Genomic DNA, 22,211 nt, shown 5'->3' with positions numbered 1-22,211 from the left:
CAAATGGTCAAACCCAAAGTCAACTTTCCAACATATTAATTGTTATGAGATAACTCATTAAAATATACTAACACTTAACCAAGTATGTAGATCTATTGTTTAGAACTAACAACGCACGTTAAGCGAGTGTTCGATTTGTCGGTCCAAACTATGTGATGAGATCAAGTTGGATCCAAAAATTCCAAAAGAAAATAATTAAAATCAGTTTGTAAACTATTTTTAAAGAAATATACAAGTCTTGATAGCTAAAAACACACTTGTGTGTCTTAAGCTAGTAAAAGTCGGTATAGTTTGGCTTGGTTCGGTCTCCATCTCACAAATAGTTCATAGATGGTTTCTACATGCCCAAATATCATAGAACTTGTATATTGGTTTATAAATGAAGAAAACTTAAATTTTACAACTAAAAAGTTAACTACAAGTCTTTTAAGCAAAAGTTTCGGTTTAGTTCGGTTTCCATCTCCCAACGAGTTCATAGATGGATTCCATATGATTAATATCAAAGAACTTGTAAAAATGATTTTTGAAACTCAAATCTAGCAATAAACATGTTTAAACAACTATTTTAACAAAACTAGTAAACAAAAGTTCGGTTTCCGGTTTGAACTAGTTTCGGTTAAACCGAGGTTAGTCTTATACAAACCCACACCATGGAACTTGTAAATAAGATGAACAAACTAAAAAGGGTTAGAAGTTAGTCATAAGTGATATGTATAGAAGTTATGTGTGTGTAAATATATATCAAGAACACGAAGTCCTCCATGAAGCCTTGCCTTATGACATTCGAAACTTAACCAACCGGAGTCGGTGAAGTAACAAATAAAGGAAACAAGGGGTGTGTATTATATATATGTTGTACCACCATATTCAAGTGTTAGTAATATTAGATGAACAAGTTAAAATGAAAGACTATAGTTAGTTGACCTTAAGAAATCAAAATAACAAAATGTTGAAGATGAATACTTGGATTTGAGAGAGATTTGGAGAAGATGAACAACCAAAATGGTGTATGGAGCCTTGCTTTTATAATGTTAAGAGTATGGTTCATACAAATAGGGTAAAGATGCATGTGATGGTTGAAATGGTCAAACAAGTTTTTGGTAAATGGCAATAATAGTCCCCAAAGTTTGGTTTAAGTCATTTTTAAAGAGTTTTAAGGACCAAAAAGAATGTTTTCAAGACCCAACAAGTGTAAAACAATATTGTAACATAAAATACATCATTTTGATTATATCATAAGCTTTGGTTTACAAAATGGGTCGGTTTACATGATAAACGAATACAAAAACGAATACAAACGAGACCCGAAATTGACGAATGTCACAAGCGCGACTAATCGGCCATTAAGTGTTTGCACTTGCTTGATAGATTTTGGTGAAGGAATTTTTAACACAGCCTCTAGTTTTTCTAGGTTGGCTCTGAAGCCGCCATTTGTTACTACTACTCCCAGGAATTTTCCTTCTTCCATTCCGAAGGAACATTTTCCTGGTTTAAGCTTCATGCTGATTGACCTTAGCGTTTTGAAGGTTTCTTCGATGTCTTTCAACATTGTTACCTCCGTTTTGCTTTTAACGACTAAGTCGTCCATGTATACCTCTAGGTTTCTTCCAATTTGATATTTGAATTCTTTGTCCATCAATCGCTGGTATGTAGACCCGGCGTTTTTGAGACCGAACGACATCATTTTATAACAATATGTTCCGCTGCTTGTTCGGAACGCCGTTTTGTCTTGGTCTTTTGCCGCCATGTGAATTTGGTGGTAACTTTATATGCGTCTAGAAAACATTTAAACTGAAATGGTGCCAATGCGTCTACCTTGAGGTCAATTTTTGGCAATGGGTAACAATATTTTGGGCATGCTTTGTTGAGGTATTTGAAGTCAATACACATGCGCCATTGGCCGTTTGCCTTGGGTACCATTACTGGGTTGGCTACCCATTTTTGGTACTGAATTTCTCGGATTATGCCCGCATCTATTAATTGCTGGACTTGTTCATCACAAGCTTTTGCTTGTTCTGGTCCCATCTTCCTTCTTTTTTGTACAACCGGGACGAAAGTTGGGTTGACTTTTAATTCGTGTTCCGCTTTGCTTCTTGGGTCCCCTGTCATGTCCGCCGGGGTCCAAGCGAAAACATCAATGTTCTTGACTAACAAGCTTTTGAGCGCCGCAAGCACTCCTTCAGAGATGCTTGGCCCAATGGTTATGCTTTGTTCTGGGAATTCTTTGTTGAGCGCCCATTTTTCCACTTCTCTAGTTTTGCTGGTTTTCAGCACCTTCTGTGGCGGTGTTTTTTCTTCCGCCATGTTGCATTCTTTGTTGGCGTGGATCATTGCTATCCCCGTTGGTGTTGGCACTCCCAATATTCCATGCGCTGTTGACGAGGTAGCGTTAAAATTGCCAATAGCATCTCTTCCCAGGATTATGTCAAACTGTGGATGAGGAGTCTCCATCACCAGGAAGTCAACGTCTCACCAGGAAGTCAACGTCTTCCATTCGTGAATGGAGTCCGTCACTTAACTCGACTGGGAATGTCAGCTGTCCCAGCGGGTATTCAATGCTCTGGTTGAAACCCGCGATTGGAGCGTTGACAGCTGTTAACTGATGCCTGTCTTTTTATTCTAATAGGTCGAAGCACTGGCGGTACATGATGTTGGATGTTGCTCCCACATCGACAAAAAAACGTGGGGTTCTGTAATTGCCGAATACAGCTGTGATCACCAAAGGTGCTTTTTTGTTTGGACCTCCTCTTACTTTTGGGAAGATGACTTGCTCTTCCTTCCACACCGCCCACTCTGTTTGCCTTCTTTTCTTGTTCTGGACTTTGCCTGAGATCATATTGGCATGAAGATCTTTGATTTACTTTTCTGGTCTTCCGCCATCTCTTGGGGGTGGACGTCTGTATTTTCCCTTGATGTTTCTGACAAGGTGATCCAACTTGCCGCTTTTTACGCATTCTTCGATTGCGTCTTTCAAGTTGATACACTGGTTCGTTGTGTGGTCATGTTGTTCATGAAAGTCACAGTAACTTTTCTGTCGCTGTTTAACCTTGACCATACGGAAGACATTCGTTTGCCCTGGCGGGCTCTACTGATGTCGTTTCTGGCGTCGTTCCTTGCCAGTTCTTTCCCCAAGCTCTTCTCCATCCTCGCGTACCTTTTGGCCGCGGTCATAACATCGTCCCATCGTTGCGGCATGTCATCCCTGCCCGTAAGGTTACGAATAAGGTCGTCACACTTTACGTTTTGGCGAAAGGCTGCTCGCAGCAGTTCTTCGCTTACGGCGCCGATGTTCAGGCCTTCTTGGTTAAATATGGTGATGAAATCTTCTAGTGTTTCATTGTCTCTTCTGACGACATTCAGAATGTCTGCTGGGTCACTGATGTGTCGTCGTTTCTGGCTAAACTGTTATGTGAACTTTTTCGTTAAGTCTTCCCAGCTTGTAATCTGCCCATCTGGCAATCTTTCAAACCATGCTCTGTCGGCTCCGACTAGTGTTAGCGTAAAAATGTGACACCATAACGGCATGGTCCACCCTGATACTAGCCCAGCAGCTGTGAAGGTTTGCAAATGATCGTCTGGATCTGAGATACCATCATACTGGCCTACCGTTGGCGTGATTTTAGGATTTTCTGGTAGTTCTGTTTCGGCTATTCTTGCCACAAATTTTGATTTCCCTGCCGACGTTGTTGGTCAGTATGGTTTGGAAAAATCGTCTGCCGCTTCTGGGTGGTATTTTACTGAATTTTTGGTGTCTAACCCTTTCTAGCTTTCTTCGTAGTTCGGGTCGTCTAGGCGTGAGTCTGCCTTGAGATTCGACCGCTGCGACTTTTCTCCTGCTTTGCTGTTTTGCTTAGCAGGAGGCGTTTTAACGGGTGGTGTTTTCGCATAAATCGGCGTTGAGTTTTCTTCAGAATCTTCTTCTTCATTGCTATGAGAGATTGTATCGAACAACGATCTAGGTTTCACAACGGATGCTATTTTTTCTCGTACTTTGTCTTTCAGTTTTTGTTGCTCTGCTTCGAGCCACGCCATAATGTCTGGCGGCATAGTTGCTTTGGAACGTGCTTTGGTTTTTTCTTTATCTGTGACGGAAGGGTGAATGGTGGAGGCGTTAAGGAGACCTTCACCTGTACCCCCAACGTCCAGATTTTCGATGTTTCCTTCTTGGTTGGCCTTCTGGCCAACCTCTTTTGATGTGGTCTTGCCACTCATCTGAGTCAAGAACAGAGTGAGTTACTGTTCTAGCTATATGCACGGATGGCACCAATGAAGAAACACGTTAGTCCGAGGGTTATGGTTAAGTATTCTACACGATGGGTTATAAAACCTTCTTGGCGCAGACGAGTGTATCCTGCAAAACAGAACACCGTGAGCTCGTTACGAGGAATGGAGGGATTCTCTCGTAACCACCCTCCGGCGTGAGAATCAGTACTTGATAGTACAAGATAATATAGTTTGATAGTAATAGTAAGAGAGAGTATATCCTTTACCATATGGAGGTTTATTGGTATTTATAGCCGGAGGAGAGAGAGTGTGACCAACCACCTTGTCAGGTTTTCCACCAATAATATTCTCCACCCGTGCGGTCGTGGTGGTTGGTGGAAGTTGGTGGACATCATGGCCTTTTGATAAGAACGTGGTTGTACTGTTTGTATCGTCCTTTATGTGTTGTCCAATCCCCATTAGTTTAGCGTTTATCCCTATGTGGGTTGCCACCTTTTTGTCCCATGCTGGTGGGACCTTCGTATTACCATTCCCGAGGTGCCAGGAAAAATTTTATATTGGACTACACTCTTTGCGCCATGCACTACGCCTGGCGTTAGTGACATCCCGGCGCCAAGTGTTCCGCCCAGCATATGAACTTAGTGTTATACTTTGTTAAATGGTGGGTTTTATACCCTACCTCTACACGTACTCTTCTGTTTGTATCCTCGATCGCTCTTCTTCATTGATACACTTCCTTTTAATCTTCACGCTGTTGAAAAACATTTAGATTGTTGTTCGTTACCTTATTCTCTGCCTTTTTTCTTTGTCGATGGACTTCAACACAAGGAAAGATATTTAACCTACTTGTTTGGTAGGTTATTTTCTTCTAATTAATTCTTTTTGACTCAAGCTACATATTTTTCTTTTGTTTCCTTTTCTTGATCAACACCAGCGTAGTTGATACTTCAAAAAACTTGGTTGCTTTCTTACAGCTTTTCCTTAGTTTTTTCTTTCTCGACTCTCCTATAGCCGACCACACTCTTGTTTCTCTTTTTTTCAATCTAACAACTTGATCTTCAACTCTTATCTTCAACTTAATTGGATCGAGCAACATGAACCAACACCGATAATTTTGTGGTAACTCACAACTAGGAAACTAAATAAACCAATTAAAACAAATTTGATCTCTAACTCTAATAATTATCTCTTCTCATTCTTGATTATCTTTGATCACCAACTTTTAAACTTTAACCCTCTTCTTTCTTGGTTTAACCATTTAGTCCTTTCACTTGTAAACTATTAGTAATCAAAATGAGTCTTTTTTTAAGAGAAAGAAGGTTGATGTAATAATAAAAGTAAATCTAATTTGTTTATTTATTTCTCACAGAACCGTTATAAAGAAATGAATAAATATGATTCAGCAAACCGAAAACGAAAGATTGCTTCTTTTTTGTATGGTTTAGTGACGCACCACCTAACGAAATTGGGTCTCGATACCCTAAAGTTGGTTGGATGATCATCTTCTCACGAAATGAGATTTGTTATTGGATTTTATATTGCTGTATATAAGTTTATAATACTATATATGAGAAAAGGAAACAGTATTTGTGATTTATACACGTTACTTTTAGTATGACTTGGAACATGTTGGGCAAGAATCTTCACGTTAGTGACACATTTTCGCGTTTAAATATCTTTAATTTTATTTATCAGTATTGGTACATAATAATTCTTTTAGGCTCGAAAATATATAGCTACCTATATAAAATTTAAAAACCCATTTGTTATGCATGATTATGTACATACGTAAATATAAAAATATGGTGTGTGATTATCATATAAGTCGTATAATTATATACGTGCGTAATTATAAACATAGTTTGTCTAAGAGCATTCTCAGCCCATTTCCTACCATATATATATATATATATATATATCACTAGATTAGAAACCCGTGTATTGGGTTTGAAAAATTAAATATTATTCATTATATTATATTATATGATTATGTTTTTTATATTGCAATAAGGGTGCTACTAAACGTATCACATCCCCCTCATTTTTACTAAATATACCTCATCTTTCAAGTTTTTCATTAATACAATTCAAACTTTTTTTGTTTTTTTGTTGTCATTTTGTTATTTTTTATTATTATTGTTTTTAATATTTTAGAAATGATTTTTTAAATAACAAAATATCACCTTTTCTTATTTATAAAAAATATTTTTTATTATTTAAAAATATGTTTTTTTCTATACAAAATATCACCTTTTCTTATTTGATTTGGTTGTCAAGGTAGTTGTTTTTTAATAATTTTTAGATATGGTCTGCATATTTTAAACAAATTTCATATTATGAAAGTTTTCTAATCTAGCTTTTTAATGTACATGAATATGACCAAACATATATCACTATATACATATATACATACATGGATACTGATAATGTTATTATTATGATAAAAAATAAGCACAAAAAGAGTGACATACAAAAAAATAAATATAAAAATAATAACTTTATAGTTTTTTGTTTGATATTTTAAAAGAAAACTATAAAATGTAAAAATAATGTTAAAGGGGATTAATATGTCAAGTAAAATTGTTAAAAGAATGAAAAGTTTAGGGAAGGGTTACTAAAGTGACATAATTCAACACTCAATGAGAAAAATTGATTGATGATGGTGCATATCAGTACTCTCTCTTTTATATATAATAACTATGTAAATTTTTTATGTCACATTTTAACTGATAGTGAAATTCATTGTGTTTATTATACTTCATTTGCAGGTCAAGGTATTATACAAACTTGCATAAACTAAAGTATCGGGCCAAACTAATATAAAAATAGAGTTGTTTTGATTCCCGTAATACAGTGGTACCATAATGAATTTTTGTTTATATCCATTTATATTCAAGAAAAAATATTCATATCTTCCTAGATGACTATTGTTGTGTTGTCAATTACAGGAAACATTTTATAACAAGTAGAGGAGCGGGGTGGTAAGTTTAGTCTCAACATATTTTTCTACTGAACTAACAACAGCAATAGTTTCTATTGGTAAAAAAATTACCATTGTATTCAATTTAGGGGTTTAATGATGTTAATTAAGTAACCATCCATAACTAATAAAAAATAAACTTATCTAGCTTAATTCATGTCTTTTTTTTCTAATTCATGTCTTATGTTATAAAATTATAAGCAAGGACAACTACACATTTGGTAATATCGGTAAAGAAAGTGTAATACAAATAAAGTTATAGACATTTTATAACAAATTTTTTTCAGTATCAAACATGCCGTCTTTACTAAAATAACTTTAGATGATATTGACACATTTTACTCAACTCTAACAATATACAAGAAACTTAATAGTTATAGTGAGTTTTATATTTGTGTATAAAGGTAAAAAAACGTGTACTAACCAAACCGGTTCTTATGTGCTGCGTCGAGTGTCACGACCCGTTCATTTTGCAAGCTATAAGAGAACACAAGTAGCAAATTTGTTCCGTTTACTTAAAGGATAGAATACAAGTTGAACTTGCCCAACATGTTCCAAGTCATACTAAAAGTGGGTCTGTTTCAAGTGGAACTTGTTGTGACCTAATACGTAAATCATAGTAAAAAAAATTGTTGCAAATGTTTTATTCACAACAAATAAGTATCTCACTGAAAACCAAACCATCATTCCTCCCTTGTATCAAACAATTTCAAGATTCTTGTGTAAAAGATACAACACAAATAATCATAATATTAAACAATCAACTTAAAAGAAAATAATTATTATTTCAAACGCCCTACTCATGATCTTACAATGATTTTGTATGGAATCGCTTTGCAACACCCATAATTACAACCATTTTCCTCTCATTTATAGTAGTCAATTATACTTTATGATCTCAACTTGTAAGATTTGAAATTTAAAAAAAAATAAAAGTGAGTGTTTCCTGTAATTGACAACACAACAATAGTCATCTAGGAAGATATGAATATTTTTTCTTGAATATAAATGGATATAAACAAAAATTCATTATGGTACCACTGTATTACGGGGATCAAAACAACTCTATTTTTATATTAGTTTGGCCCGATACTTTAGTTTATGCAAGTTTGTATAATACCTTGACCTGCAAATGAAGTATAATAAACACAATGAATTTCACTATTAGTTAAAATGTGACATAAAAAATTTACATAGTTATTATATATAAAAGAGAGAGTACTGATATGCACCATCATCAATCAATTTTTCTCATTGAGTGTTGAATTATGTCACTTTAGTAAAAGTTATTAATACATATAAAAAAGTTTATTATATAGAATTAAAAGTAAAAAGGTAATCAAGTGAGATTAATCATTTTCGTATTGGTTGGAGTAAATACAAATATTGACACATTTTGAATTGGTCACTAATAAACTAAAAACATACAATAAAAATTTACAAACACTAAAAATGTGTTTCAAATATTTTACATACATTCTTTTATTCAAAATCATAAATAAATCATTAAAATGGATTTTTTAGAATATTTATTATTTGTTTAAATTAGAAAGTTTTGACTTTCAATGTTGTATAATAATTATGACACTTGGCACAAAAATAGGACAATTAGGTGTCATGTGGTACAACAATGATTTTTGTTTATTATAATAGTAGATATAATTACGGTCAACCAATTTGGCTTCATGTCGGGGCATTCCACCACAGAGGCAATACACCTTATAAGAAGATTAATGGAAAAGTATAGGGAGAATAAGCGTGATCTACATATGGTGTTTATTACCCTAGAAAAGGCCTACGACAGTGTGCCACGACAGGTGCTCTGGGAGTGCTTGGAGGGTAGAAGAGTGCCCAGGAAATACATAGAGATAATTATGGATATGTATACCAGGAGTGAAACAAGTGTCCGTGCGCCAGTGGGGGATACTGATTTCTTTCCTGTAGAGGTAGGTCTTCACCAGGGGTTAGCGTTGAGCCCGTTTCTTTATGCAGTAGTCTTGGATGAGTTGTCAAAGTCAATTCAGGGGACTCTCCCGTGGTGCATGATGTTCGCAGACGATATTGTGTTACTTGCTGAGAAAAAACAAGATCTAAACATGAGGCTTGAGGAGTGGCGAACAACCTTAGAGACAAAAGGTTTAAAGATTAGCCGATCTAAGACGGAGTACCTACACTGTGATTTTGGTGGGATAAACGACAATGAAGACGCACAGATCACAATTGAAGGGCAGGTGGTCCCGCAGGTAACGAAGTTCAAGTATTTAGGATCATTTGTACAGAGCGATGGGGAATTAGACAGTGATGTGACCCACCGAGTTCAGGTAGGATGGTGTAGATGGAAAGCAGCCACAGGTATATTGTGCGACAAGAGTTTCCCGACTAAACTAAAGGGAAAATTCTATAGGGTGGCAGTTAGACCTGCAATGCTATATGGAACAGATTGTTGGGCCATCAAGAAGGCACAAGTGCGGAAGATGGAGGTAGCAGAAATGAGAATGCTACGTAGGATGTGTGGGCACACAAGGCTAGACCGAATAAGAAACGTTGTGTTTCGCGAGAGATTAGGGGTGGCGAACATAGCAGACAAGATAAGAGAGTGGAGATTGAGATGGTTTGGACATGTAAAGAGAAGACAGACGACGAATCCTGTTAGATCCGTAGAAAACATTACTATATTGGGGAGGAGGGGTAGAGGACGACCGAAATTGACTTGGGATGAGAGGATTAGGCATGATTTGATAAACCTAAACCTCTCCGAGGACATGGTTGAGGATAGGAATTCGTGGAGAAGTAGAATTAAAGTTAAGGATTTTTAGAGAGAATTCAATACCTTAGGGCTTAGACTTAATTTATTTAGGTCACATACCATAATGGTATTCCCCTTACATATATTATTATTATTATAATAATTATTAGCTTTTATATAGCTGTTAAACTGTGATCTTATTATTAATATTATTATAATTAGTAGTAGTTTTTATATAACTGTTAACCTTTGATTTCCTTTATTTTGCTTCATACACATGTACTTAGAGCCGAGGGTCTCTCTGGAAGCCACCTCTTTATTCCTTTGGATAGAGGTACGGTGTGCCTACATCCCACCCTCCCCAGACCCTACTATAAAGCTTTGCTGTCGGTGGGATTTTACTGGGCATGATTGATTGATTGATTGATAATTAAACTAAAAATCATTGTATATTCTCTCTCCTGTTTAATAAAATAATACTTTTTATACATTTATCATTATTTTTTTCTCTCTTTTTCGCTCACAACCACTTATAGAAAATTAAAATATTATACGGTACACACAGTGAAGCCCAAATTTAATTTTCCCATATAACATTTTCTCTCTTCTCTACTTACAACTACTTATAACCATACCATATAATTTACAAAATCCATTCACACAAATATAGATAATAAGCTGAAAATTCTAAGTATATTATATAAGTTGTGTGGTTATTAGCATATGTTACATGATCATTTAATTTAATACCTAATTATGGTATGCATGAAATTATCCAACTCCCATGCCATGTGTCGCAGTTCTCCAAATCTTTTGTCTACTTTGTATGATAGCTTTTTCTATACAGTAACTCACTCCAGTAAATTGCAACCTTTTTTTAAAATTTTTTTACAGTAGATTTATTCCGAAAGTCTAATATGCTTTGGCGAGTGCTCTTTAAAGTGAAATCATACAAAGTTTGGGAGCAAAGTTGGTCTAACCACTTGTTAGAGAGCGGTGTTAGAATGTGTTCAGGCTTCTCATGCTTAATATATCTTGGCCGTCATTCCTTGAAAGGTTAGGCCAGCACATGTTAGTAGTGGAGTACCCGACCATTTTTAAATATCCTTTAATAATCCTCATATTCCCAACTGATGAGCCATGCCCGATCTGCTGTAAAGTTTATTTAAATACCTTTAGTGAACATGCAATTCATTGTAAGGAGCTGCCATGGTTTATATAGGGATGTGTTATTCATACACCTTTTATAGGGTGTATATAAAGTTTAAAGGTGTGTTAAAAGGGTGTGTGAATAACCAAAAAGGGTGTATGAATAACCATTGCCTTTATATATAGACATGATTTGCTCAGGAATGTCCTTTGTGATGTGTCAAAACGAGCGGGGATATCGACAAAAAAAGTGGCTTCCGTGAATTTCCTGTCAGATCCACGTGAAAGGAGGTCTACCCTCCTGCCAGTGGACGCTCTTGTGTTTGGATATACCGGGTTTGTAGCTAGGCAAGCTGTAGTAAAAGCATAATACGGAAAAATTACTAAGCATAAGAAGGCATGCGCCGATAATCAACAAGCCTTCATTCCTTTTGTTTTTGATACATTTAGGTTTCTTGCCCCAGATACCGTTGCGTTTCTGTAAAGAGTTCAACTTGTCGTGCACAGTAACATATCAACACCGAAGAATTGTAACTTTGTTTTCAGTAGGATCGAATTTGTCATTCAAAAGGGGTTCCGGCGTAGCTTGTTGCTCGTTTATCTGCCTCTTTGTTGTAGTTAGATCCTTTTATAAAATTATATTTATATTTATTTTGAAAAACAGGACCGAGAAAGTAGTTCTTCAAACTATCTTATTAGGCTAAGAGGTATACACTAGCGGGCAACCCCATGGTCCTAGGTGACAGCCACATGGCAGCCCACCCCTCACCGGTCTCACTAGAACACCCCCCCCCCCCACCCCAAATTGTATCACATGACTTGACCATACTGAGCATCGTCACGCGTGTCGGTAGGTCATTTCCTTGCTTTCATGTGGGGACCACCGGTGGAGATTGGCGTGTTTTGAATATTATATACATTAAAAAATATGGAGAATGATGGAGAGTGGTGTATTTCCTTGATTGAAGGGTGTTAATGGGTGATGTTGAATGATGCGGAGAACTGACGTGACGCTAACTTGGTAAATGAGAAGAATGATGTTGAGTGGTGTATGCCCCTTAGCCTTACAATCATGCATTAGACTAACAAAAAAAAAATACCCCCCTTTTTCTCATCCTTCTCTCGTCTCTTTTCTCACAAAACATGTTCTTAACGTTTTTATACAGGTACATCCATTCTCCATATCTCATTCATATCATTCTCTCTCTTTTAAAAACATCTAAAAACGTCTTTAAGACACGTAACATGGACAATAGCTAGGAGACATTTTATGTCCATGCATTCTTATGTTCATTAAAATACTTAAATAAAATAAATAAATTAAATTTAAGAAGTATATAACAGTATACGTTAATCAGCGGGTCTTGCCCCAATGGCCAGGAACATGATGGATGACCCGGGTGTCCCAGGTTCGAATCCTGATTTCGATTAGATTTTTCTAGAGCATTAAAACCTGTCGTGCCTTCGGGCGGGTGAGCAAACTGGGTTTTACCGGGAACGCCAAGCCAAACTTGGACGCCAACATGGATCCCGATCATGTCAACATAGCTGGCCTGAGTGGGGTGGTGGGGCGCGACTTGGTCGTGCAGTGCTAGCTTAAGTGTGAAAGTCGTCGTTCGAAAAAAATAAATAAATAACAGTATACGTGTATTGTTTGAGCCTTTGAGGTATTTAAGAAGGTAACGTCAGGAGCATTGATATAATTATTACTGAATTAATCTTGTCCTTACTTTGATGCTTGCAATTTTAAACTTGCAAAAAGTACACAAAATAATAGTCTGTTCAAGGTATTCAATAATGTTGTTCGGGTTGCATATATTGCAGTTTCTTTATATAATAAAGTTCTCTATTCACCATTTTAATAATAGGTTGCTCTTGGATACGTATATGTTTATATGAGATTTACGTTATAAAGAAAAAATTAGGCACTATTTTTTTATGACATTTCTATATAGTGGCAAAGCATTGATCATGTTTCGTGGAGAGATAAGCTTCGTCCATGTTTCTATAGTTATGTCATAAAACAATTATTATATAAACATATGATAACTGACTCCACAATTATTTATATACTTTTGTCTAGGTAACATTCTTTTGTTCTGTAAGTGCCTTCATATGTGATTGTTCTTATCAATCCACAAATGTAATAGTGTAATACTCTCTGTAATGCATACGAGTGTCCAACATGAAATGATGAGTTGGATGAAAGAGACGGTGAGCCGCACGTAGCTAAGGACACGCTTATACACAAGAGATTGTGATTGTGGAGGGATGATAAATTTATCGTAAAAAAGGAAAGGGATTTTTAACGAATACAAATCTGTAAGTTTTTAATAACAAAAGTTGAGGGATAATAATTTTAAGAGAGAACTGAATTCTGCACCGTTGTGGTTGTGCCCCTCTCGAAAAATTTGAATTGGTTGAATACTTATGGTTTTTGGGCAGGATCACTTTGAGTCCCCGTATAATTTCCATTAAAAACAAATCCACTTATAAGGACATATGTACCCTTTTATGATGATCTAATTGCATCCCTTTGCTATGCATACATGTAGTTTGCTCTGTCTTGCATCTTCAACCCTACCACGCCACCACCACCACTACCACTAGTCCACCAAGAACAACATTTTCCGACCACAAAAAATGGAAATGCGTTACTAAACAATTCATACATAAAAACACAGCAATCATTATTTCTTAGGTGATCCCATTCGTGGTCCAATTCTAGGGGTTATAACCCGTCTTTTTTTACTGTTGCTTCAATATATACCATGTCACAAATTATCTACCTGTTGTGGATGCTTTGTTTATTGTTTTGATTTCATAGCATTCAACTATGTATTGTAATTTCACACTCTCATTCTTGTTTCATAATGTTTGCCTTCATATTCTCATTCTTGTTTCACAATGTTTGCCTTCATATTTTAAGGTTGGTAATAATTGAAATTTCATTCTTTAATCTTTAATTGAATTTCATTTATGATCTTACTAGGTTGAAAATGAGGGGTTTTGTTTGGGTTGGTGAATGATAAAAAAAGGTTAAAGTGATGGGTGGTGGAGAGTGTTTGTGGCCGCAGTGGTGGAGATAGCGACGAAGACAATGGTGGAGATGAAGGGGTTTGCAACGGCAGTATTGGTTTTGCGGGCTATGGTGGTGGAGATGAAAGTAGTGGTTGTTGTTGGAGGCGGGGATGAGGGTGATGGTCAGCAACATAGGAGATGAAGGTGATGGTGGTTTGCGGCAGTAGAGAGGAAGAGAGAAAGCACATGGATGCAAAATGCTTGTGCGGGGAAAGATGAAGAAGGTGAATGGATAAAGGGTTTTGATATAGGAGTGAAAAATCCATTTTGCTCCACAGTTTAATGGTGTTAATAATGAAATTTTGATGGGTACTTATTTGATCCCGCTAGAAATCCATAGGGACTTAATCAGTTCTAGTTTCACGGGAGGGACGTAACATGCTCCCTCCCCCAAACCACAGGGACGCAAAATGCAATGCTCTTTAATTTTAAATAATTTACTACTTATAAACTTATGATTTGATCTAGCTTATCTTTTATTTGATTTTGTTGTCATCATCGTCATTTTAGTATGATTGGATTTACTAAATAAGAAATTGGAATAAACATTGATAAAAGTTACGAGACGCATAGTACGCCCTTATTCAAAACTATGTTGATTTTCAGGTACTATGTAACCTCAAGGGTTCTAAGGGTAAAACATCTAGACCATTGCACTGCTTACCTTAGGGTGGTCCGAGACAGTTCGCCGATATGTTCCAAGGGGTAACACCCATAATGAGTTCTAAGGGGCTAAGCCATGAAACATGGATAAGTATCACACACCACCTCAAGGCATAGGTGTGTGACCAACTATGGTACCTGTTTTGTAAATATATCAGAGTTTAAAGTAGTAAAAATGAAGTCTTTGATTAAAATATTATTATATTTAAAATTTCGGGGATTAAACACCCAATGCGTTTACAAAAGAGTTTAACTTATAAAACTATAAATTTACATCATTTACATTATAAAAACTCATATGGGCCATCGAATCGTCTAATTGATAACCACCATCGCCAATCTCCTATTCTTGATTACCTAAAAACAATTTTGTAAAATATGTCAGCAACACATGCTGGCGAATACGTTGACACTAAAACATTTTATATACTTAATTGTTACTACGAGTATCTTGTTACCCGACCCGTCATGCCAAAAAGAATAACAAAGTTATGAAATTTTGAATAACTATCTAAACTCCAGCTCAACTCGAAACCGCTCAGCAAACACCGCCGCATTCGAGTACTTATCAGCTACCATTATACACAAGACCATTCCCCACGCAGGTATAACTTGGACCCGACCCTTCATAGCGGAGGAACGACCAAGCGTGGTGCGGTGTGCCCACCGACTGTCCACATATGTAAGAATCCAGACAAATGTATACGATAGTCTGAGGTCCAACAATCACTTTTTATAAAGTTTTAATGATAATAATCCCATGTAAACTTTAATGACTCGATTAAAGAGTTGTAAAAGTTTGACCGTATTCACCTTTCTATTTTTGATCAGTTTTCTGTATTAATTTCTGTCTGCACGTTATCTCGGACCTATAGTACAAGAATAACTTTTGTAAATATCTAGACTTGCTTGTGTGGCCAGTTTTCATCTCGTATTATCATGGTTTTAAACCTCGTTAAAACATTTCAATTTGATTAACATGTTCAACATATTTTTCTCTTTAATATGTTGAAAGTTGGTTAGATACGAACCATCAAAATTTGAGACGGTCCATCTCAATTAGGTTTTTTATTTTTGTTTGACCCGTATGAAATATGTGGCGGGGTGTCACATCTTGTTTGTGACGGACCGTGTCACTTATGAGACTGTTCGTCTCATCAATCTGATCAGACTCGTTAGTTTTCTGATGTCCGTTTATGTATTATAATTCCCCTATATGACTTATGAAAGATGTTAGCATTATGCCAACATGATTTTGACAAGGTTTGATTCCCGAAGCCTCGTTTATGTCTTTAACGAGTAAAAACAAACTTAACGAGAGCTCAAACATGTTTACCTTGTTTCTATGAGTTGAGGAACCTATTAATGACTTGGAACAACTCTCAAACCTCTGGAATGGGCTGGACAAAACTTCTAGCTCCTGGATACACCTTCTTGATATTTAAAACTTGCCTAAACACCTCAATACTCCAAGAACTTGATTTATGGGTTTGGTAATCTTTACGAATGATAATCAAATGTTGATGAATGAAAATGGATGTGCATGAGTCCCTATTTATAGTTCTCAGCTCGTGGATAGGCATCAACCTGTGATTGACACGTTAGAGAATGCGTTATCATTATGTTTGTTGACTCAACGTTGAGACGGACCGTCTAATGATGAGACGGTCCGTCTCATCCTTTCTTCGTGGATAAAACTGACTTGAGACGGGTTAGACGGCTCCTCCCAGTAAATATCTTAAACGAACAATACACACATGATACAAACCGTCTAATGGATGAGACGATTTGTCTCATACCAAATTTGGTTGGTTAATTTAAAGCTAAGTCCTTGTACTTTTAACTTTGTTAAGATGATCAAGTGGTCCTTTGACTTCTAAAGTTTACAAACGTAACCTGAAATTTCGAGATGTTACAATAAGTACCATTAGGAGTTGCTTTGAATTTTCTTCGTTGATAATTAGTTATAGTTGAGATCAATAGCGAAATGGATTATAAGTGGTTACTGAGCTTAGTAGTAAGTTACTATACAACAGTGACAACTTAATCCTTGAGTAGTGAGAATTGCTATAAAAGATTAGAAATTAATTAATGATAAGTAGTAACAACACATAGTAGCAACTGTGCTTATTTTTCACGGTGTCATATTCTTCCGAGGCCCCATGTGGCACCATTGGTTGTCTGAGGCGAACTAAATCTGTCTCGCTTACGTTAAAGGCCGTTGATTTAGTCTATGGACTCAAGGAAACAGCCGCTCCTCTCAACTAGTGGTTCCTTCAATGTGTAACAAATCTAGGCACGTATACTTTACAAAACTGAGGCCATCCTGGTGAGAACTCGCAGTAAATCTAAGTGTTCAAGCAAAAAATAATAAAACAATGGTATGTCATATCAGTACTAAGAGCAACATTTAATTAAAGCAATATTAACACTATGATGAAGTATCGACTAAGGTTTTCACTGACGCAATTAGAACCACCAAACCATTTCGTCCTAATTATTGCGATGGTTCAACGATTTCTCTGATGAATTTGTTTGGTCTGTAAGGATTTAGAAGTTCGTTTTACACATAATATACATTCTCGTCCGTTCAGTTCTTTTTATCTTATTTGATTATTAATTTTGTATACTCAAAATACTATAATCCAATAGAGACACAACGGTTCAAAAGGCTAGGCAATGGTCTTGAAATTGCGGAACCTATGGATTTGAGATATCAAGAATTATAGCTTGAATTAGTTTATTTAGATATACAAATTTACCCAGAATACATGTTTTGTTTTGCATAATGTTTCCAAATTACTTTAATGAATATTTAGATAATAAGATTTTCTAACCATATTATATACCACACTACATTTACCACTTGCAATCAAAATAGATTATTACCATATTACAATAGAAACAAGGAAAAGTCAAAAAAGGAATTCAACCATTCAAAAAATCATTGAATTTCTTTGATATTTTTTGTTTAAAACTGAATATCCAAATCCAAAGGAAGTAATGAAGGATAATAGTTCTTCCTTTGGTTACATTCTCAAATATCTTAATCCCTAGTTAGCTAGATAGCTTAACACCAAACATTGACCTTTACAAACATGCAAACAAAACAGAAAGTGAAGTTGGTGGTGTGCATCTTTTTGTTATTACACAAAAGATCTTTGGGGCTCGGCTAGGGTATTATGGTTCACATGACAGTTCAAGAAAGAGTGGTACTATAGCCACTGTTGTGCAGCCAAGTTTGTTGAGTATTAAGGTGGGGCTGCTGCTTGTCTCATCATGTTAAATCTTTGTTGTGGGAATCCTGATGATGCTGCAGCAGTACTACTTGCATACATATGTACATTGTTTCTATTCAACTCGTTTCCTCCAACCATCGTGCTGCTCGAAGGCTGAGTCTACAAGCATTTCATATGAACTACGGCTTTAATCAATGCTGGAAAGTTGAAAGAAATCAATACAAGCATACAAGAGAAACTTAGAACTCACTTGGTGATTCAAAGAATTGTGTAGTGGTGCGTGTAACATATAAAACATAGGCGGTTCAACGGCTCTCAATGGGTGTCCATGACCACGCGAGTCATAGTTTCCTTCCAATGATCCAACTTGTTGAAAACGTGTCTGACTTAAAAGTTGCAATGTCTCCGTATTGTTATACACTTCACTCGGACGCGCTCCAAATGCCTTTAGTTACATAAATACGTGACAAAAGTGAGACGCATACATAAGCAACTATAAACTGCTACTAATTTTAAAAATAATCTAGGTGAATTATGCATACATTATCCCTGAGATAAAGATAGAAAACATACCACTGGTGCAAATCCAATATCACGATTATATTGCTTATTCGCGGCTGAATTCTGTCCTAAGCTCAAATCAAGATTGTGATCCGAAGACACATTGTTGCTGTTATCGTTATTATGTGAATACTCTGCATTAAAACTATAAACTTTTTAATGGACAAGCTAATGATTAGAAAATATACACAACTAAGTGAAAACATTACCGGTAATATTGGACTCATTTTCATAAAATGTGGTATCAAAATTGGTGACAGCATCCTTCCCATTGTATTTAATTGCAGCCTTATCATAAGCCCTAAATAGAATATATTTTCATTCAAGCCCTTTATAAAATCAACATGTACATATCAATGTTTTTGACATATTAAATTGTCATATTTACCTGGCAGCTTCATCTTCAGTGTCAAAGAGACCCAGATACACATACCTGATTAAGTGTGATGGGAAAAAGTGAGCCAGAAAAGGAAAACTATCAAGTGTGTTTTGAATTGTGTGTTTTGAAGTGACTTAACTTGATGAAATGAATAGAAGTAGGTAGATAGGTATAGACATAGCTCAATGGTAGCCAGCTTTATATATAAATGGAAAAACAAGTACTACTTTTTTATAAGGTTAGTTTTCAAAAAAATAAAATGGTCATTAATTGTCTTTTAAAATAAGACATTGATATACATTTGGTTTTGTTATTTCATATTAATATATTATTGTTATTTTATAATCATTTTGATAAATACAACATACCAAATTTATTAATAACAAAAACACACTCTTTATTTAATAAAAACAAAACCTTTTCAAAACTACAATAATGATCTTAAAAAAATTGTAGCCTTTACAATGAAATAATAAGGGATCTTAACATCAAATAGTATTATTAGTGGAAAGCAAAGAAATTGTGAAACATGGTGTTAATAAAAAAGTGTTTTTATAACTAAATCGAATCAGAAACCGACTGCACAAGATGTCCGACTAAGTCCATTTGAATTACAACCAAAAGGTTGTGGATTCTCGTCTCAACTGAGACATGGTGGAAATATTAGTTAAAAAAAGTCCATTTGAATTAGTCGTTGCCAGTCTGACCTGCTAACCATTAAGAGTCTCGGTTTAATGACATGTTCGGTTATAAAAACACTGCATTTACATCATTTTTCTAAGCCGCTTTCCTTGCATAACTTTTTTTTTCAAAATTGTTAAAACAGCTGTTTGTGTATAAACTAGAAATTTTTCACAAAAACAAAATTTTGGCATTTTGATGACAGATTTCAAGACCAAAGTAGTACTGTGAAATGTTTTTTTTATTTTATATATGATGAACAAGTTAAAAAAGCTAAAAATAACGTACTTTTTCCCTAATAATTGGCCCATTCTTGCTTCCCATCTACCACATTTGTGCAATGTAACTCCTCTATATTTTGAACTCCCTCTTGGATATCCTGTACTTTGTCTCCGTAGCACATGCACAAATTCTTCCTTAGTCAAATTGCTCATCTGTGTATATATATATATTTAGTTTTCAAAACCACAAAAATCACATCAAAAACAAATGAAGCCCACCTTTTTTTCAAAACAATAAATCGTCTTTACCATTAAATTCAAACGGTTTACAAAAAAGTGATAGGTAAAAAGGCAACTAATAACCGTACAACCCTCTTCATAAATATGTTTTTTAAGAAGAAAACATGTTTTAAAATATACATGTCAGTGTTGAAGATGAGGTGAATGTAAAAGACACTGAAAGTGAAAACACATGACAAAGTGACACCAATCAACCAACCTGTTTCAGATCGTCTTCATAATCTTGTAGACTGAAATTTATGTCAGCCTCCATTCCTCGGAACTTGATAGCTGCCCTATCGTATGCACTGCAAATTATTATACATTACATTATTCTACTTTTGTTACTTAATTAAACCCTAATATATTATAATCCCACATTTAATTAATTTGTCTTTAATTAAATATATTTATAAAAAGGGAAATAAAAGGGTGTGTGTTGACTGTGCTAGCTCACCGTGCAGCTGCATGCGCAGTGTCGAACCCACCTGAGTTACCATGAACAAAAAACATTAATAAGAGCCCTTTTTAATAAACCAAAAAAATATATATATTCTTAAAAAACACAAGTTGAAACAATACAAGACATACCAAGATACACCTGTTTCCCACAATCCCTAAATTATCAAACAAGATTTTAACAATTAGACAACAACAACAACAACAACAAAATATTATTTTAATAAAAATTTCAAAAACAGGTAAAAAAAATTTTAGAAAAAAAAAATAATAATAATATTAATAATCTAACCAGATGTGTGATTCCCATCTGCCAGTTCTTCGGTAAAACGTGACTCCACGATACTGTGAGCTTCTAGAACGCGGTCCACGTCGGCTTTTCTTCAGCGGCTGAGGAACCTCCGGCGGTCCACCTTTTCCGGCAAACCCACCGGAAACAGCCTGCTGCCGGAATTGAACACCCACCCAGTTAGCAGCCGGGAAAGCAGTAGTTGCCGCCGGTGACATAGGCACAACGGCGGGGCCCACTTCAGGATCATCTACGGGAAAGAACTGGTGGGTCACCGGCTGATCTCCGCCGTCGTCGCCGTCGTCTCCGTCCATAACCACGACGGAGGAGCTAGAATTCGAAGCGGATCCAACCCCTTTACCTTTACTGTTATTATTGTTATTATTATTATTATTATTGTTGTTGTTGTTGTTATCATCCAACGGTGAATAACAACCGTTGGATTCTTCCGGGTGTTCTTTTCGCAGATCGGGTGACCCGTTTAGATCCCACATTTTTTTTTCCGGCCAACTATATATTATGAAATTATGAATATAAAAAAAGAAGTTAAGAAGCGATCTGTATATATAAATAAGTTAATGGTAACATGATTATTAATAAGCGAAAGTGAAGTGTGTGATGGTTTGTTGATCTTTATCGGAGCAAGTCTAAAAAGAAGTGCTTGGTTGGAAGAGGTCTAGGAAGAAAAAGAAATCTAGGATTCATAAAGAGAGATAGGAAGAAGGTTTAGGTTTAGGTGGGCTATACATACATATATTATTATTGTGTATCTATCTATGAAAGCATAGATTATACGACTCTCCCTCCTACCAGCTTTAATTTTCTCTCACTAGATTTTGTCTAAAATTTCATCTTCTTTCCATTTTGGTCATGTGTATTAATAGCTGTTAAAGTTGGTATGTGAATTTTGACTTAGGTTTACATGATAATGGAAAAAGAAGAAAAACACTTGTTTTATATCTTTTTGTAAATATGTTGAAACGCTTGTAAACTACTCAAAGATAATTTATTAAAAGTTTAAACTGAACCGAGCTGACTAAAGAAGATTGAGCCAAATTTAGTTCTAAGGCTTGAATCGAGTCTAGATATAGAGCTGAAGAAACACTAACCGGACCCCGGACAGATTACGGGTAACCTGGGGGTTAGATAGATGTTTCCCACGAGGGGTTAGACCCAGAGAAGATGGTTCTTCTGATAACCTGCAAAACAGACACCGTGAGCTTGTCACTGAGAAGGGGGGGGTTCCTCCTTGTGACCACC

General features: G+C 35.8%; 1 protein-coding gene across 2 annotated transcripts; it reads right to left on the bottom strand.

Moving 5' to 3' along the window:
* Positions 1 to 17,761: 17,761 nt before the first annotated feature.
* On the bottom strand, positions 17,762 to 21,765 carry LOC143546073 (AP2-like ethylene-responsive transcription factor TOE3). Of its 2 annotated transcripts, none has more exons than XM_077037818.1 (10): positions 20,955 to 21,765; positions 20,795 to 20,820; positions 20,661 to 20,691; positions 20,424 to 20,511; positions 19,992 to 20,137; positions 19,032 to 19,076; positions 18,853 to 18,944; positions 18,656 to 18,777; positions 18,333 to 18,527; positions 17,762 to 18,235 (listed from the first exon to the last, which is right to left on the bottom strand). In XM_077037818.1, the coding sequence occupies exons 1-10, from the start codon at positions 21,443 to 21,445 to the stop codon at positions 18,095 to 18,097; spliced, it is 1,377 nt and encodes a 458-aa protein (XP_076893933.1). In that variant the 5' UTR covers positions 21,446 to 21,765; the 3' UTR covers positions 17,762 to 18,094. The 2 variants fall into 2 exon arrangements, with proteins under 2 accessions (XP_076893933.1, XP_076893932.1); XM_077037817.1 differs by having other exon boundaries at positions 17,762 to 18,241; positions 20,955 to 21,760.
* Between the last annotated feature and the right edge of the window lie 446 nt (positions 21,766 to 22,211).

Source organism: Bidens hawaiensis, unplaced genomic scaffold (genome assembly GCF_021521415.1).
Source record: "Bidens hawaiensis isolate Kalapana, Puna unplaced genomic scaffold, B.hawaiensis_p1.1 tig00014201_1, whole genome shotgun sequence".
In the NCBI taxonomy this organism is placed as follows: Eukaryota; Viridiplantae; Streptophyta; class Magnoliopsida; order Asterales; family Asteraceae; genus Bidens; species Bidens hawaiensis.
The sequence above is the reverse complement of the archived record's forward strand: the minus strand, read 5'-3'. Positions and strand labels throughout refer to the sequence as shown.